The following is a 19,479-nucleotide window of genomic DNA, read 5'->3' as shown; positions in this document are numbered from 1 at the left end:
AGAATCCTACATGTTGGAAGGAGTCTGGTTAGGTCAATTTCCCATCTAAGCAAAAGAAAGCAGTCCTACCTTTCAAATCACACAAGCTTCAGTATTCCCAGATACCACACATGATTTTATGGAGTGGTGGTATTTGCAGACATGACAACAGTATGAATGAAAGCTAATACCTATTAAATGATTATTACTGTGCCAGACACTGTGTTAAAGGTTCACATGTATTATGTCATCTGATCCCCCAGTTACACTGATATAAGCTGAATTTGAAGGACTCTGTCTTACCCAGAAGGAAATAAGATTTAAAGGGTCTATGTACCTTGCAAAATCATACCAATGATTGTTAGAGCCAGCCCTCAAAAGATGGTTGTGGGCATTTATATGAGTGAGAACATGTGAAAAACACCGTGTAAAACACCCCATAGAAATCTAACATAACTCCCCATCGTGCACTGTCAAACACCATCTGTTCCAGATGTCTTAGCCTTTCATCTTAGCAAATGACCTTTTCATTACAGATGCTCATTTAAAAAAAAAAAAAATATATATATATATATATATATATTTATATTTATTTATTTCTTTGAGAGGGAGAGAGCATGAGCAGGGGAAATAGACAGAGGTAGAGGGAGAAGCAGACTCCCCACAAACAGAGAGCCCAGGGGCACCTGGGTGGCTTAGCTGGTTAAGTGGCATTCTTTGGCTCAGATCATGATCCTGGGTCCTGGGATCCAGCCACCCTTCAGGTTCCTTGCTCTGTGGGGATCCTGCTTCTCCCTCTCCTTCTGCTTGATTGTAGCTCCCCCTAATTATGCTTTCTCTCTCTCTCTCTTCCTCATTCTCTCTCTCTCTTTCTCTGTCAAATAAATAAATAATTAAAATTATTAAAAAAATAAACAGGGGGCCCAATGCAAGGCTAAATCCCATGACCCTGGGATCAAGACCTAAGCCAAAGGCCTGTGCTTAACCAACGGAGCCACCCATTCACACCTGAATGTGAACTTGTTTGCAGGGATAGAATGAAGAGCAAGTCACATTTGTAGCCATCTGAACACACACAAAAAAGAAGTTATATTTACCTATAGTGTAGAAGACAAAACAAAACACAAAATCACCCAACATACATACAAAGACAAAAATCAGTAAAATGATCATTGAGCACAGGATACAGGAAGAGAGAGTTGCAAGGCTCTTTTGTTTTATCCTTTTTCTTTTCTATTTATCTTTGTCCACAGAGACATGATAATGGTGTGCAACTTTATATACTCCACACTATCTTATTTTTGTGTGCTCTTGAAGAAATCGGTTTAAGATATAACCATTTGAGTAAAATCCAGGAAGGAAAATGTTACTGTAATTATGTTAATTATAATTAAAATTACTATAATTGTTAGATGTTCATATTATAGGTACTTACTATATACAATATACAGTATACAAAGTACTATATACATTTATAGATAATTACTATAATTGTTAGATGTTAGATGTTAAAATATCCTCAAGAACTAACTTTACAGTGCCTTAAAGATCTCCTTTTTTTCCATACAGTGACTTTATTGATCATATTTATATCTGAAATTAATATAACACTGTATGTTTACTAACTGAAAGTAAAATAAAAATGTTTAAAAAGATAAATAAAAATATTTTATCATCATGTATTGATTGACATAAAAAGACAGTTAAAATAACAAGTTTCATATAAAACCTGTATGTGTATTCTAGGTGCTCTTTCTCAAGGCTGGTCAAAAAGGACAAATGAGTTTTATCTCTTTTGAGAATCAATTCATTATTCTGTGCTTTCATATATCTATATAAATATATACAAGTTTTTTTGTTTTGTTTTGTTTTTTATTAAGATTTTATTTATTTATTTGACAGACAGAGACCACAAGTAGGCAGAGAGGCAGGCAGAGAGAGAGGGGGAGGCAGTCTCCCCGCCGAGCAGAGAGCCCGATGCGGGGCTCGATCCCAGGACCCCTGGGATCACAACCCAAGCCAAATGCAGAGGCTTTAACCCACTGAGCCACCCAGGCACCCCCATATATACAAGTTTTTATCAAAAACAAAAACAGGGATGCCTTGGTAGCTCAGTTGGTTGGGCATCTGCCTTTGGCTCAGGTCATGATATCTGGGTCCCAGGATCTAGCACCATGTTGGGCTCCCTGCTCAGCAGGGAATCTGCTTCTCTCTCTCTCTCTCAAATAAATAAATATTTTTTTTTTATTTTTTTATTTTTATTTTATTTTTATTTTTTTTTAAAGATTTTATTTATTTATTTGACAGAGATCACAAGGAGGCAGAGAGACAGGCAGAGAAAGAGGAGGAAGCAGGCTCCCTGCTGAGCAGAGAGCCCGATGCGGGGCTTGATCCCAGGACCCTGGGATCATGACCTGAGCCGAAGGCAGAGGCTTTAACCCACTGAGCCACCCAGGCGCCCCAATAAAATATTTTTTTTAAAAAAGAAAATTTCATGAACCAGTATAAGAAATCTGTTATACAATTGCATTAACAGAAATGCCTCATTATCTTTGTTGCTATGAGAAGAACTTGGAGACATTCCTTTCAGAAATGCTAAGTAAAATACATCATATACACAGGAACTTCTCCCTTACCATAATTCTCACCATGAAACTTACTATACATTTTACTTTTCTCTGCACACTAGAGAAATCAAAACCTAGCAGGATACTTCAGCCAAGGGGTTACACCTTGCTCATTTGCTTCCTCTCTGTTAGCTGTAGAAATAAAAAACTTAGGGCTGACTTATAATCTTACTTAAGTTAGTTTTAAGAAAATATATAAATAAATACAATGAATATAGGAATAAATTAACCCATGTTGTGTCTTCAACAGCATTTTCACTGGCATAATTTCATTTGATCTTCATCATAGGTCAGGTAAAAGCAAATGTTTAACACGAATTTGGTCATTGGACCAACTAGGAATCTGGGAAATAACAAAAATTCAAAACTGTGTAATTTCAATGATTTAACTGGTTGTATTTATAAACCTGTTCATGAGTCAGGCATCATCCTATCTAGGAAGTAGAGAGGAGCTTCAAAGGCCAATAGGAAAGAGGTTTTTCAAGATAGGGGGTGAAAATGAAATTATCAGCAAGGAAACCATTGGCTGAGGTGAGGTCATCCTTCTATGGGGAATGGAGGTGGACAACCTGTAAACCTCCTAGTGCGGACCAGGAAGATCCCATGTCCACTCATTAAAGGTTGCATTTCTAGGTTGGGTAGGTATGAAGACTTTAATGACTTGTGGTCTTAAGCTAAATGAGTACATTTTGAGTCTGTGCTTTTCCCTTTTAATGACTCTGCCTTTTGATCAGACTCTCAGCTGAACGGAGAGATGGGTTCTAAATTGAAGGCATTAACACCACTCTCAGCAACTTCTCTGACATTATCACAGTAATTGTTGTTCCTCTGGGTGATATTAACAGGTCTTAACCTTTTTACTTAACCCTTGTGATAGTCACAAGTTTCAACTTGAGTTTTGCAATTTCTGAGTTGGTCATTCTCTTCATTCGTTGTAATGTTCCAGTCTTAGATCATTTGCTTGGAGATTACTGGCTTTGAATTTGCATGTAAAGCTTTTGAGAGGACATAACACACCAGGCAGATTATTATGATGCCCCTAAACAGGATAATTCCTCATGTTTGTCATAGTCCCCAAGACTCGAACCAATTAAAATCAAATAAGTAAGAAAGATCTTATTAAAGGAGTAACTCTGTTAAGCCACATGGCTTGCACCAGGATCTCATGTTATTGGGCTTTAATTTTCCCAACAGTGTTCAACTTGGTATAGAACATGGTGTTGCCTACAGCAAAGATCCAGTCTTGCTCATCCAAGTCATAATCAAGGGCTATTTTACTTTCAAGAACTGCTTTGGTCAATGTCAAAGGGTTTTGTTTACTTGTTTGTTTGTTTGTTTGTTTGTTTTGTTTTTGGGGGGAGGCTACCCATTGCTTTAGGAGGGCTTCTGCAACAACTTGAAGAATGAAGGGAAAGGTCTTGATTGTACTTTTTGTAATTATGCCTCACCAAGGAAGTAGGGCCAGCCAAAGGAGTGAATCCCAGTGGCTTCTTGGTAATTCCTAACTAACTCCCAATAGAACTTTATGGTAATCAACCGATGAGATGTCTTATTGACCTTGAGAAAAACTAGGACCAGGGTTATATTTTCTGCTAGGTAGCTATAATTCTAGAGCTTAGGCCTCTTGCCATTGACCTGGGAGATACAGGCCATTGACAGAGTAATGGAAAAGAAAAGAGGGAAAAAGGATTTCATATTTAAAGTATGAAGCTTTGAACCTCTGTCTAGATGAAAGCAGTCTATTTGGATGTAAGCTATTTCTCTTTCCCTCAATTTGATTCAGAAACTCCAGTGTCTGGGAAGAACTAGAGGTCAGGTGGAGATTTCTGTAGCTATGGAATGTGTACAAGGTTCAACTATTTGTTTTACAGCAGGAACATTTGGTTATGTCCCTCTTCTACTGGAAATGGCCAGGGCTATCTTCCTCTGATGTTGTGTCTTACATACCTAATCACAAGGCTGCATTTTGTGACTGAGAGGACCCTTTAATTGTGCTCTAAGAAGGTTTCTGTAACCTGATGATGACAGGCTTGAGCACCAGACAATGAGGACTCACATCCAAAGGATCAGCAGAAGTTTGTACACTGAGACAATTCCAGGAAGTTTGCAAGGTTTTCCTAAAAGTTCCTGTGATTTTTCCTGTGAATTATGTACCCTAGTCACTGGAGATCACAGAAGGTTTCCCCCAAAGGGGAAACCCATTTTTAACAATGTCTTTGCAACAATGAGGACATCAGCCTCTTGGCAGGGAAAGTCTTAAACCCACCTAGAAAATATACAAACAATGACAAGAGCATATAGACAACATGTACCAACTGGCAGTGGAATGAAGTCCAACTGCAGGTGTTCAAAGAATCCAGAGGGAGCAGGCATGAAACCTCCAGAAAGTAAGCAGTTGTTCCAGAATTATGGACCTGACAGGTCAGACAGTGGTAACTGTTTTGTACTTTTGAGGTCTCCAACCTGTTGGTTCCCAATCCAATTCCTTAAAACACAAAAGGAGTTTTAGATTTGCAATGTGGGCTCACCTGGTGGCTTAGTCTGATAAGCATCTGAATTCAGCTATGATCTAATCCTGGGGTGCCGGGATCAAGCCCCATTTGAGGCTCCCTGATCAGTGGGAAGTCTGCTTTTCCCTCTCCCTGTGTCCCACAACTCGTGTTCTCTCTCTCTCTCTCTCAAATAAATAAAAGAAAATCTTCGTAATAAAGATTTTTTCGGGTGCTTGGGTGGCTCAGTGGGTTAAAGTGTCTCCCTTTGGCTCAGTTCATGATCCCTGGATTCTGGGATTGAGCCCCACATCAGGCTCTCTGCTTGGCAGGAGAGTCTGCCGCCCCCTCCCCCACCTCTGCCTGCCACTCTGACTACTTCTGATCTCTCTCTCTCTCTCTCTCTCTCTCAAATAAATAAATAAATAAAATCTCTTTAAAAATAAATAAAGATTTTTCAATTTTCCTGCACATCTGTAATCTGTGACTATAGTTCTTCACTGAAAAATAAAATGGTATATCAGAAAAAATAAAAAATAAAATTTTAAAAAATTAAAAAAAGAAATAAACGAGTATATCAGAAAGTGATGAGCTTATCTCTTTAGATTTAAGGATCCCATTAGCAAAGACTTTAGGCTTTTCAGAGCTAAGCTAACACCTCAAAGGATGTGTCTGGAATAGAGAATTTTGTGTTTTACACTGTAGTTCCTTGCACAGAAGTTTTCTTTGAGGTTGATGTGTGACCTAGTGTTGATCTAACCCATTTCCTGAACAACTCATACTATCAAGGAATGTTCTTGAGCAAATGCTCTTATATCCTCCAAAGGCTTGATTCATGCCCACCAATTTTTGTGGCTTTTTCTACTTCCTTTGTTACCAGTAGCCTTTATCTACACTAAAGACAAAAATTATGCACACATTAGTGTATGGCCAGTAAGAGATTTTACTGAGCTCTGGCCAAAGAAGACTCTCGTACAACACCAATTCTACTGGACACTTCCTGAGGGTTCCACCTGGGGAACTCGGTCTGAAAGTTTAGCAACTTGGTTGTGTGCCAGTTCAGTTGTTTTCTGGGAAAATATACCAGCTCAACAGAGCCAGAAAAAAAAAAAATCCTACCTCAACTTAACACTAGCATAACACTTTGCCAGCCCAAGCTGTGCTGCTCTGTAAAGCAAAATCAGTTACAATAGGAGTTTGAACACAAAAAGAGTGGAGCATAGAGCTGAGAACTCACCCACAGCCATTGGATCAGGTGAGAAAGATCTTGAATTCAGAGGACTCACAGTTACCACCTCTGTGTTTTGCTTTGTTTCTGAATGTCCCTGGGAGTCCATTTCAGATTCTGTCACAGCCATCAAACCTGTTAAAGAGCAAAAGTTGGAACTAAGTAAATGTTAAAGATCTAAGAGTGTTATTAATCAACGTATTAATGAATCACTCAGCATCCCACCTAGGAAGTAGAGGGGAACTCAAAAGGATTAGAGAGAAGGAAACATTTTTAACAATAGAGAAGGAGAAGAAAAAAGAATATTCTTACTAATGAATCCATTGTTTTAGGCAAGGTCACCTTACCAAAGGGAAAGTGGGAATCCATCAGGAATCTTTCTAGGGCTGACCAGGAAATTCCCATGCTGACTGGGTAAATGTTACTCATCTGGAGGGTTGAAATTGTACTTGGGTAAGGTAGTAAGTCTTGGTTTAGTGACTTGGAGCCTTAAACTTCATGTTGCCATTTTAGGCATGTGTGTTCTTTTTTATTCCCCCAACGTTCCAAGAAGACAAAGATTTACTTCAGAAATTAAAACTTGTATATAGAAAGCTCTTCACAGTTCTTGTTAAGTGTTTATTTCTCACTGCTTAAAAATTGCCTGTGAATCACAGAGAAAAGTATAAACCAGCTACTTCTTAGGAGCCTTCTGTAGCCTTGGTCTGTGATGTTTATTCCAGGATGGGACTGAATCTACTGAGTTACTGGATCACCGTGGGCTAGGGCACTTTCAGTTGGCTGCCCACAATGTCTAAACTGGTGTCTACACCAATGGGGCTCCATTGGGACACGATGCCTGAATCATATCTGAATCATAAGGAACCCTGAGTGATTACAAAAAGTCTATTTGCATTATGGTAATGATCCTGATTGGGATAGTAGTTCATCCTGCACCCCTTCCAGCATGGCATTCACTAGGAATGCAATAATGTTTGCTGAACAGCTTTACTAATGAGAAATACATTCTCTGTGTAGAATGAAAGAATCTTTATACATGTGAACCTCACCCAATCTTTACTTATGACACTTCAACTTTTTCTGGTATATTAATTTCAAATCTGAAAAACTCAAGATCACACTAAAACCTCAGTAGCCAAATTATTATTTCAGGTTGAGTTGTGATTTGGCTCCATCAATTGAACAGCATTTTGTGCCCTGTAACTCATTGTTAATGGGTCATACTTTGAGTAGAGCAAGTTTAAAGTGAGAAGGATTGTGATGCTGAGAAGAATATTCTTGAAAGATATATAATTGTTCTTATTTCCTGATCAAATAAAATCATGAAAATGGACACTCTGAACATTTCATTTTAAAAACGAGATGGGGGCGTCACTCTGGGAAAGATGGCAGAGAAGTAAGAGACCCTGTTTCAACCAGTCCCCTAAAGTGAGTTAATATCTACTAGAACACTCTGAACACCAATGAAATTGGCCTGAGATGTGAGATTATACACATCTGGATCTCTATGGGGACAGAAGATCATCAGTGGAGGGGTAAAGCAGAGTGGAAGTGTTCAGATTGATTTTGGAGGATAAACAGAAGGAGAGGGAGCCACCAGAAATGACACATCGGGAGGTAATACAACAATATGAAAGTGTCCTGTGCTTGCAGACCAGTATTAACTTGGTGTCTGGTTAAAAAAAAAAAAAAAAAAAAAAAAAAAAAAAAACACACAAAAAGAACAAAGGGTCTTGAGGAGCAATTGGTAGAATTGTGTGGCCACAGGCATGGACCTAAGCCCACAGTTCGAGGTTGGTCACAGCTTGTGCCCACCCAAGCCTGAGAGAGCCCCCACAGGGGCTCCTGCCAGTGGTCCCTGAGCTCGCAGCTTTCCAATGCTTGCACCACCACTGGGGCTGGGCACACCCCTGCCCACGACTGAGATAGCCTGGTATAAGCTCCTACCTGAGGTCCCTGGGCCCACAGCCTTCCATGACCTGCACTGCCACTGGGTCTGAGTGCACCCAGGATGGGCATGGACTCCAGACAGTCAGGCAACAGGAGTCACCAGAATCAGACTCGCCTGGACCAATATTGGTCACCATTTTAGGGCATGGGGGTGCAAAGGCAAGTGTGGGCCCCAGGATGACCACTGAGGTTGTGGGTGGGAGCAGGCAATGCCTGTGGCAGTTTGCAGTATTCAATGGCATTTGCAGAGGGGAAGTCTGTGTATTCTGAGCAATCCAGAAGGGAGTAGACTGAGGCTTCTCTCTGAGGCGGAGATCTGGGTGTGGACAGTTTACTTTGCACTAACCCTCCAAAAAGCCACAGAAAGCCCTGAAAGAACAAAAACCTCCAGAGAAAAAAAAGCCTGAAAAGCCTGTTTCCACAGAACCCAGCCCCTTGATAGATGGCAGGGCAACACAGCCCAGGCAAGACTGACTGAAAAACAATGCACAGGCCCTGCCCCCAGAAGACAAACCGAAAAGAACAAGAAGACAATAACCACAGGATCTCCATAAAACTGTAAAACCCCAACAATAGGGGGAAAACAATATTTTAAGCCCCATTACTCCCCCAAAACTGTATATTTCATAAACCCATCTTTTAAACTAATTTGTTCTCATTCTTATTCTGTTATTTTTTTAACTTACTTAGCACTACAACTAGATGTTTATTATAACACATTACATAATACCTTTTTAACTTGAACTTTTTTCATGCATATACCTGTATTTCTTTTTTTTAAATATATATATAGATATAAGCTTCAAGGTAGTCTTTTTATTCCCCCCTATTAAATACTACCCCTATATATAAACCAGTTTTAATTTCCCTGTATCTCTGGAAAGTTGAGTCCTTTAACAAACATAACAAGATACAATCAGGATGAACTGAATTAACCTTCCTTGCACACATCAAGGGTTTATAAACACCTTCCCATCTTATTCTGTCAGTGTTAATGTGTATTTGTTTCTGTTTATGTACTATATAAATCTTATTCTTGGAGCTCGTTTTGACTGCGGTTGTTTATTTTTTTTCTTTTCTTTTCTTTTACTTTTCCTGGTCTTCTTGTTGGTTTTTTTGGTTTATGTACCTTATAAATCTTACTTTGGGGGCTCATTTTGGCTGGTTTTTTTTTCCACTTTTTTTCTCCTTTTCTCTCTCTTTTTTTCTTTCTTCTTTCTTTTTGGTGGGGAATACCAATTGCTCCAAAACTGTCCAAGGTGCACCTTGACTGGTTTGTGCTTGAAATATCTAGTATACATCCCCTCAACCACCTGTCACAAAAATGACTAGGAGGAGGAACACCCAAGAGAGGAGAAATTAAGAGACTGTGACCTCTGCCACAGAACTATTGGATATGGACATAAATAATATGTTGGAAATAGAATTCAGGGCAACAATTATCCAGACAATGGCTAGGTTGGAGAACACCATTAGTGACAAAATAGAAACTCTAAGGACAGAATTAAGAGTTGATCCAGCAGAACTTAAAAATGCTATCAATGGGATCCAATCTAATATCAATACTCTAACAGCTAGGGTAAATGAGGCAGAAGATTGAATTAATGATCTAGAAGACAAGCTGATAGAAAAGGAGTATCAGAGGAGACCAAGAACAAACAGCTTAAAAGCCGTGAAAATGAATTAGGGAAATAAATGATGCCATGAAACATTCCAGTGTCAGAATTACTGGGATCCCTGAGGGGGTAGAGAGAGAGAGGATTAGAAGATATAGTTGAAAAAATACTGGATGAAAATTTCCCTAATCTGAGGAATGGAGCAGGTCTTTGTTTTCTAGAGGCAGAGAGGACACCCCCGAAAATCAATGAGTCTAGGACGATCATCAGACAATTAATTGTGAAAATCACGAGTCATAAAATCAGAAAGGATGTGTTAAGGACAGTTAGGGGGAAGAGATTCTTTATGTACAGAGGAAGGACCATCAGAATAACATCAGACCTGTCCACAGAAACCTGGCAAGCTAAGAAGGGCTAATAAGACATATTCAGGGCACTAAATGAGAAGAACATGCAGCCAAGAATACTTTATCCAGCAAGGCTGACATTCAGAATGGATGGAGAGATGAAGAGCTTCCAAGATCGGTGAGGTTTAAAAGAGTATGTGACCATAAAGCTGGAACTGCAAGAAATATTAAAGAGGGTTCTATAAAAGAAGAAAGAACCCAAGAGTAACATAGAACAGAAATTTACAGAGACAATCTATAAAACAAGGACTTCACAGACAACATGATGACAATAAAAACTTATCTTTCAATAATCACTCTCAATGTGAACAGCCTAAATGCACCCATAAAATGGCACAGGGTTGCAGACTGGATGAAATGACAGGACCCACCCATATCCTGTCTGTAAGAAACATATTTGGAACCTAAAGATAAACCAAGACTGAAAGTGAAAGGATGGAGAACCATCTGTCAGACCAACAGGGCTCAAAAGAAAGCTGGGGTAGTGATTCTTACATCAAATATATTAGATTTTAAGCTAAAGACTGTATTCAGAGATACAAAAGGACACTACATTATTCTTAAAGGGTCTGTCCACCAAGATCTAAGAATTTTAAGTATTTATGCCCCTAGCATTGGAGCACTCAACTACATAAGCCAACTGTTAATCAAAATAAAGAGTCATATTGATATGAATTCATTAATTGTAGGGGATCTTAACATACCACTACCAGCAACAGAGAGATCATCTAAGCAGAAAATCAACAAAGAAACAAGATCTTTGAATGACACATTGAATCAGATGGACCTCATAGATATATAAAAAACATTCCACCCTAAAACAATAGAATACTCATTCTTCTTAAATACACATGGAACTTTCTCCAAAATAGACCACATACTCGTTACAAATCAGTGCAGAACCAATACCTAAAGACTAAGATTATTCTCTGCATGTGCTTAGAACACAATGCTTTGACATTGGAGCTCAACCACAAGAAAAAGTTTGGAAGGAATTCAAACACTTGGCAGCTGAAGACCATCCTGCTCAAAAATGTTTGGATCAACCTGGAAATCAAAAAAAGAACTTAAACAATTCAAGGAAACCAATGAGAATGAAGACTCATCCATCCAAAAACCTACAGGATATGGCAAAGGCGGTCCTAAGGGGAAAATATATAGTCATCCATGCCTCCGTCAAAAAAAAAAAAAAAAAAAAAAAATCAAAAATCCCAAATATACAAACTCTCCTTACACCTTAAAAAATGGGGAATCAAAAAGCAATTAAACCAACCCCACACACAAAAAGGAAAATAATTAAGGTTAGAGTAGAAATCAATGAGTTAGAATCTAGAGATACCGTAGAACATATCAATGAAATAGAAACTGGTTCTTTGAAACAACTAATAAGGTCGATAAATGACTGGCCAGACTGATCCAAAAGAAAAGAGAGAGGACCCAAATGAACAAAGTTATAACTGAAATGGGAGAGATCACGACTAACACCAAGGAAATAGAAACAATCATCAGAAATTATTAACAGCTATATGCTAATAAGTTAAGCAACATAAAAATGCATGCATTCCTGGAGACCTTTAAACTTCCAAGACTGAAACAGGAAGAAACTGACAACCTGAATAGACCAGTATCTCATAACGAGATTGAAGCAGTGATCGAGAGCCTCCCAAAAAACAAGTCCAGCACTGACAGATTCCCTGGGGACTTCTATCAAACATTCAAAGAAGAAATAATACCTATTCTCCTGACATTCTTTCAAGAAATAGAAACAGAAGGAAAACTTCCAGACTCTTTCTATGAAGGCAGCATTACCTGAATCCCCAAACCAGGTAAAGCCCCCATCAAAAAGGAGAATTATAGCCCAATATCCTTGATGAATATGGATGCCAAGATTTTCAACAAGATCCTAGCAAATAGGATCCAACAGTACATTAAAGAGATTATCCACCATGACCATGTGGGATTTATCCCTGGGATGCAAACTTGGTTCAACATTTGCAAATCAATCAATGTGATAGAACAAATCAATAAGAGAAGAGAGAAGAAACACATGGTCCTCTCAAATTATGCAGAAAAAGCATTTGACAAAATGCAGTATCTTTCTGTGATTAAAACTCTTCAGAGTATATGTATAGAGGGAACATTACTCAACTTCATAAAATCTATGAAAAACCCACAGTGAATATCATTCTCATATGGAAAACCTGACAGCCTTCTCACTGAGATCAGAAAGACGACAAGGATGCCCACTCTTGCCACTGTTGTTCAGCCTCATAGTAGAAACCCTAGCAATAGCAATAAGATGACAAAAAGAAATAAAATGTATTTGAATTGGCAAAGAAGTCAAACTCTCTCTCTTCGCAGATGACATGATACTTTCTATGGATACCCAAAAGTCTCCACACCCAAATTATTAGAACTCTTACAGCAATTCAGTAATGTGTCAGGATACAAAATCAATGTACAGAAATCAGTTGCTTTCTTATACACTAATAATGAAAATATAGAAAGGGAAAATAGAGAACTGATTCCATTTACTATAGCGCCAAGAACCATAAGATAACCTGAGAACAAACCTAACCAAAGAGATAAAGGATCTATACTGGAGGAACTATAGAACACTCATGAAAGAAATTGAAGAAGACACAAAAAGATGGAAAACCCTTCCATGCTCATGTATTGGAAGAATAAACATTGTTAAAATGTCAATGTCATCCCGATCAAAATTCCACAGGCATTTTTCAACATGCTGGAACAAACAATCTTAAATTTTGTTTGGAATGAGAAAAGACCCCATATTGCCAAGGAAAGGTTGAAAAGGAAAAACCGAGCTTGAGCATCATGTTGCCTGGTTTCAAGCTATATTACAAAGCTGTGATCACTAAGACACCATGGAACTGGCACAACAACAAACACATAGATCAATGGAACAGAATACAGAGTCCTGATATGGATCCTCAACTCATGGTCAGCTAATCTTCGATAAAGCAGGAAAAAAAAATACCCAGGGGAAAAAAGACATTCTCTTCAATAAATGATGGTGGGGAAATAGGACAGCTACATATAGAAGAATGAAACTCGACCATTCTTTTATACCATGCACACAGATAAACTCGAAATGGATGAAAGACCTCAATGCGAGACAGGAATCCATCAAAATTCTGGAGAACATAGGCAGTAACCTCTTCAACATCGACCACAGCAACTTCTTTCAAGACATGTCTCCAAAGGCAAAGGAAACAAAAGTGAAAATGAACTTTTGGAACTACATCATGGTAAAAACCTTCTGCACAGCCAAGGAAACAGTCAACAAAACAATAAGGCAACCCACGGATATTAGAAGATATTTGCAAATGATGCTATAGACAAAGAGCTGATATCCAAAATCTATAAAGATCTCCTCAAACTCAGCACCCAGAAAACAGATAATCAGGTCAAAAAATGGACAGAAGACATGAACAGACATTTCTCCAAAGAAGACATAAAAATGGCAAACAGACACATGAAAAAATGCTCATGATTATTAGCCAACAGGAAAACTCAAATCAAAACCACTTTGAGATACTGTATTATGCCAGATAGAATGGCCAAAATTATCAGGACAAGAAACAACAAGTGTTGGAGAGGATGTAGAGAATGGGGAACACTCATACGCTATTGTTGAGGATGCAAGTTAGTGCAGCCACTTTGGAAAACAGTGAGGAGATCCCTCAAGAAATTAAAAATAGAGCTACCATATAACCCTGCAATTGCACTACTGGGTATTTCCCCTAAAGATACAGATGTAATGAAAAGAAGGGTCATCTGTACACCAATGTTCATAGCAGCAATGGCCACAATTGCCAAACTGTAGAAAGAGCCAAGATGCCCTCAACAGATGAATAGATAAAGAAGATATGGTCCATATATTGAATTGTAATGTTACCCAGTCATCAGAAAGGATGAATACCCAACTTTTGTATCAACATGGACAGGACTTGAGGAGATGATGCTGAGTGAAATAAGCCAAACAGAGAAAGTCAATTATCATATGATTTCTCTTACTTGTGGGGTACAAGGAATAACAGGGAGAATATTAGGAGAAGGAAAGGAAATGTGAATTGGGGTAAATTGGAAGGGGAGATGAATCATGAGAGACTGTGGACTCTTAAAAGAAATTGAGGGTTTTGGAGGGGAGTGAGTGATGGGTGAGCCAGGTGATGGGTATTACGGAGCAAACATATTGCATAGAGCAGTGAGTGTGGTGTATAAACAATGAATCTTGGAACACTGAAAAAATTTAAAAAATATATAATAAAAAATAAAGTGAGGATATTGCACTGAAAAAAATTTTTGAAGTTTTTATTTATTTATTTGTTTAAATAAATTAAATTTATTATTTAAGAGAGAGAGAGACAGTGAGAGAAAGCATGAAAGGGAGTAGGGTCAGAGGGAGAAACTGACTCCCTGCTGAGTAGGGAGCCTCATGTGGGACTTGATCCTGGGACTTCAGGATCATTACCTGACCCAAAGGCAGTCGTTTAACTAACAGAGTCACCCAGGCACCCCTCTCTGAACATTTCTTGTGTCCAAGGTTGCTAGGTGCTTTCGCATGTATTGTTTCATTTAATCCATACAATTTAAGTAGAAACTATATCACTGTGACAATAATATTTTGGATGATGAAACTGATGTGAGAAACGCTAAGTGAGTTTGTCTTTCTTTTTTTCTCTGTGTGTTCCATAGACCATACTACTTTTTAAAGATTTATTATTTATTTTGAGAAAGAGAGAACATGGGGAGAAGAGGCAGACAGAAAGAAACTCAAGCAGACTCTGGAATGAGCATGGAGCCCGATGGCGGTCTTGATCTCAAGACCCTGAGATCATGACCTGAGCTAAATGAGAAGTCAGATGCTCAACTGACTGAGGTATCCGGATGCCTTCAAAGCCCATGCAATTTGAATTCTATTGGGAAATAGCAGGTCATTTATGCCATCATTAATGAAAACAACATTAGAGAAAATATTATATTTACTTTTTTTCATTAATACTTGACAGAAAATGGTCACCTAGGTAGCTCAGTGGGTTAAAGCCTTTGTCTAGGCTTAGGTCATGATCCCAGGGTTCTGGGATTGAGCCCCACATCAGGCTCTCTGCTAAGCAAGGAGCCTGCTTCCCTTGCTTTCTCTCTCTGCCTGTCTCTCTGCCTACTTGTTATCTCTGTCTGTCAAATAAATAAATAAAATCTTTAAAAAAAATACTTAACAGAAAAGGTAGGGTTTTCCCTTTGAAACAAGGTGTTCTGTGTGGTTATATTCATTGTTATGTGCACATACCTTTGTTTACTGAAGGAAAAAGAATCTCTTGAACAACTTTTCTTCCATTACTTTCGTGGTTGACGATACATTTGTGCTCTTTATCCATTGATGCTCCAGTCACGGTCAGCCAGCAGAATTTCATGTATGTGTCCTTATTCTTCATGGTGTCTCCCTGCTGAGATTTCAGAATTGTTTTGTCATCCTTTTCTTGCCAATCTACCTTGATAACATCAGGGAAAAAATCCTCAAGAAGACAAAGATATGTTCCAGCCTTATGGACTTCTACTTCAGCAACTGAAGGAAGAAAAACTGTGGGCTTGGGAGAAATATCTTCGTCAGGACTTTTATCTGTTGAAGAAAATGCAAAAACAATTAGAACATAACTAGAGAAACACAAACATTGTGTGGTTTGGAAACAACCAGCACATAGTAAAGGGGAGGAAAGTTGCTATAGAATTAATGCTTTTTGTAGCTTTTCATTCACTGAGGGTTATGAGGTGCTTATTTTCTTAGTTTCCATGGGAAAAGAGGTTCTAGAGGTTATAAACATGACAAAGTCCCAGACATTTAAGTGAAAGAGCCTAGATCAGAACACGGGATATTTTAAAATAATACACAGTCACTTGTTTGAATGGAAATCTATCAAGTTAACCTTTTAGTTACAAATATGGATCCCATGCCCATTTCTGAATACTAGAATCCTTCTCCTTGATTTCTGATCTTATAGAACATCTTGTTCTCATATCTGAACCATTGTGGGATTTTGAGTAGGACAATGTTTAATGCTGCACCTGCAAATAATTTACAGTGCCTGAAATTTAGAAACAAAATGGCTATATATCCAAAACTTCTATTTTTAAAAATGTATTGATTATTTTCAGAAATGTTCTTAGAGTAACCTAATCAATTAATGTAATGCTCAGAATTTTGTTTTGCTTCAGGAAATGTTCACTAAAAGCTGATTTTATATTGGAATTTCATTTGAGGTTGAAGCATTACTGAGAAGACACCATAAGAAGACATTTTGACTCTTCACATTTCCCTCCAAATCTGAATCTGCCCTCTAAGACTGCTGAACTTGTTGTAGTACCCTTCAATTTTCTTTCATTTCACCTGATGAATAAAGTCACATATAATGATATAATGTTAACAGCTCTGGTCAGAGTTTCTTGTAAATATAATGTCAAATTATATAAAGAAACATCATGGTTCTAAAGGGCATATCACTTGAATGCTGAGATATTCTTTGGTTGTATATTTATTATTAATTAATGATTCAAATTATAAATAGTAATACTCTTTCCAATTTGAGTTCAAACTGAAACACAAATGCTTTATTAATTTTCTCTTTCCAGTAGTTTGTAGCTAGGATAATAATTTCATGGGCCGTTTCCTAAGAAAAGACTAGGATTTCTCCTTTGAGAAGGGGAAAAAAATTCTTTAGAATTTTTGCCTCTGCACCACAGCTCTCAATTTTTATACTAAATGAGTAAACAAACAACGATGAGTTTTAAAATTCATGCTATAAATAAATATTAGATGAGTTTTTTGTTTTAACAAGATGAGCACTTGTTTTAATTTTTTACATCTTCCTTATAGTACAAATAGTATTTTACTGATTATAATAGAAAGACACTGTATTTTTTCTCAACCATATATTTTGGTTTTTAATTTTAAAAGCATGTTATATAAAGGAAGATTTATTTTTCAAAGTACTTGGTATTCCCATAATTCTTGCCCCTACTCAATACATTAAAAAATCTAATTTTCATCTTATGAAGTTTGATTTCTGTTAGGAATACTTCTGATTCATCATAGTAAAGTAATTGATAATCCAATAATGAGCTTAGGAAAATCTGGATGGTAAGACATTCTGCCTACCTCCTGTCACTTTTCCTTATCTAGAGTCTTGAAGTTTGATTCTTTTCAGGATAGAAGGTATTTTGAACTTCCATAACCTTTTCAATGTGGTAGTTAACTGCACATTAAGTAACATTCTTCATTTTATATGGTTTGTGCCTATATTTTTACAGAATTATATTACCTATTTTTTTCAATTTTCCTTTTTTAAGGATTTTATTTATTTATTTTAAAGAGAGAGAGAGAAAGAGGTGGGGGAAGGTAGAACAAGAAGGAGAGTGGGAATCCTGAGTAGGCTCCACACTCAGCCTGGAGTCCAATACAGAGCTCAGGGCTCAATTCCACTACCATGAGATTATGACCAGATACTTAATTAAAGAGCCACCCAGGTGCCCCTCACGATTGTTTCTTAAACTTATTAAGAGTGTTTTTTCTGGCCACAATCATTTTATTGATTACAAAATAGAAACCGGTTTTAAAAAAATAATTTTTCTAATACATTTATATTATTCATAATCAGAAAACTTTTCAGATAAATTGCCTAAGTTTACATATTTGATGAATATAAAGCAGTATGAATTATATATAAATTAACCAAATGCAAAGAAATTTTCAATTGTGTATGGGACTTTGAATCTGCATATCAATATTAATTCAAAATTCCTCTATTTTATTCTTCTCATTTTAATTGAAAATACTTAAAGCTATTTCTCATGTAAATATAATTTTCAATTGATAACTTTTCTAATTATATCTAAAGGTAGTAAAAAAAAGTAATAACTGTATTTCTAAATATATTCCTAAGTATTTTCTAAATAAAATTTAAAATTTTTTTTTTATCTTAATAGTATTTTTATTGGGCATAATATGATTTTGAGATGCAATGAGGGTATTTTATGCTAAAAGAGAATCCATTTATTCTTTTCTTTTTTTTTCCCCCAATTTATTTATTTTCAGAAAAACAGTATTCATTATTTTTTCACCACACCCAGTGCTCCATGCAAGCTGTGCCCTCTATAATACCCACCACCTGGTACCCCAACCTCCCACCCCCCCGCCACTTCAAACCCCTCAGACTGTTTTTCAGAGTCCATAGTCTCTCATGGTTCACCTCCCCTTCCAATTTACCCAAATTCCCTACTACTCTCTAACGCCCCTTGTCCTCCATGCTATTGGCTATGCTCCACAAATGAGTGAAACCATATGATAATTGACTCTCTCTGCTTGACTGATTTCACTCAGCATAATCTCTTCCAGTCCCGTCCATGTTGCTACAAAAGTTGGATATTCGTCCTTTCTGATGGAGGCATAATACTCCATAGTGTATATGGACCACATCTTCCTTATCCATTCATCCGTTGAAGGGCATCTTGGTTCTTTCCATAGTTTGGCGACTGTGGCCATTGCTGCTATAAACATTGGGGTACAGATGGCCCTTCTTTTCACGACATCTGTATCTTTGGGGTAAATACCCAGGAGTGCAATTGCAGGGTCGTAGGGAAGCTCTATTTTTAATTTCTTGAGGAATCTCCACACTGTTCTCCAAAGAGGCTGCACCAACTTGCATTCCCACCAACAGTGTAAGAGGGTTCCCCTTTCTCCACATCCTCTCCAACACATGTTGTTTCCTGTTTTGTTAATTTTGGCCATTCTAACTGGTGTAAGGTGATATCTCAATGTGGTTTTAATTTGAATCTCCCTGAGGGCTAATGATGATGAGCATTTTTTCATGTGTCTGATAGCCATTTGTATTTCTTGATTGGAGAAGTGTCTGTTCATATCTTCTGCCCATTTTTTGATGTGTTTGTCTGTTTCGTGTGGGTTGAGTTTGAGGAGTTCATTATAGATCCTGGATATCAACCTTTTGTCTGTACTGTCATTTGCAAATATCTTCTCCCATTCCGTGGGTTGCCTCTTTGTTTTTTTGACTGTTTCCTTTGCTGTGCAGAAGCTTTTGATTTTGATGAAGTCCCAGAAGTTTATTTTCGCTTTTGTTTCCTTTGCCTTTGGAGACGTATCTTGAAAGA

The 19,479-nt window shown here is 37.6% G+C and overlaps 1 gene segment (V, D, J or C); it reads right to left on the bottom strand.

Moving 5' to 3' along the window:
• Window positions 1–6,279: 6,279 nt before the first annotated feature.
• The window catches only part of LOC122905390, a 33,814-nt gene continuing 20,614 nt past the window's right edge, over window positions 6,280–19,479 (bottom strand). The window contains 2 exon segments of the C gene segment in view: window positions 6,280–6,458; window positions 15,611–15,940. Of these exon segments, the coding sequence occupies window positions 6,280–6,458; window positions 15,611–15,940 (509 nt within the window).

This window comes from Neovison vison, chromosome 4 (genome assembly GCF_020171115.1).
Source record: "Neovison vison isolate M4711 chromosome 4, ASM_NN_V1, whole genome shotgun sequence".
Taxonomy (NCBI): Eukaryota; Metazoa; Chordata; class Mammalia; order Carnivora; family Mustelidae; genus Neogale; species Neogale vison.
This window is presented reverse-complemented; position numbering and strand designations above follow the sequence as displayed.